Source organism: Arachis duranensis, chromosome 1 (genome assembly GCF_000817695.3).
Source record: "Arachis duranensis cultivar V14167 chromosome 1, aradu.V14167.gnm2.J7QH, whole genome shotgun sequence".
NCBI classification, from domain to species: Eukaryota; Viridiplantae; Streptophyta; class Magnoliopsida; order Fabales; family Fabaceae; genus Arachis; species Arachis duranensis.
In genome coordinates, this window is record NC_029772.3 from 9132149 (window position 1) to 9132478 (window position 330).

Genomic DNA, 330 nt, shown 5'->3' on the forward strand with positions numbered 1-330 from the left:
GGAATGGTGGGGTTGATGGTGATGGTGGTAATGGTGGAAAAGGAGGAAGTGGTGGGTTTAATGGAGATGGTGGAGACGGCGGAATCGGTGGAAATGGTGGGTTTAATGGAGACGGTGGTAATGGCGGAAGTGGCGGAAGCGGTGGAAAATTCGGAGATGGTGGAAATGGTGGAAAAGGTGGAAGTGGTGGCTTTAATGGGGATGGTGGAGACGGCGGAATCGGTGGAAACGGTGGGTTTAATGGAGACGGTGGTAATGGTGGAACTGGCGGAAGCGGTGGCAAATTTGGAGATGGTGGAGATGGTGGAAAAGGTGGAAGTGGTGGGTTTA

General features: G+C 52.7%; 1 protein-coding gene across 1 annotated transcript in view; it reads left to right on the plus strand.

The window, feature by feature from the left end:
- Positions 1-330, plus strand: part of LOC127747494 (glycine-rich protein 23-like) — a 1212-nt gene that overhangs the window by 429 nt on the left and 453 nt on the right. Inside the window, exon 2 of the mRNA XM_052261458.1 lies at positions 43-321. Within this exon, the coding sequence (XP_052117418.1) occupies positions 43-321 (279 nt within the window). The remainder of the gene's footprint in view (positions 1-42; positions 322-330) is intronic.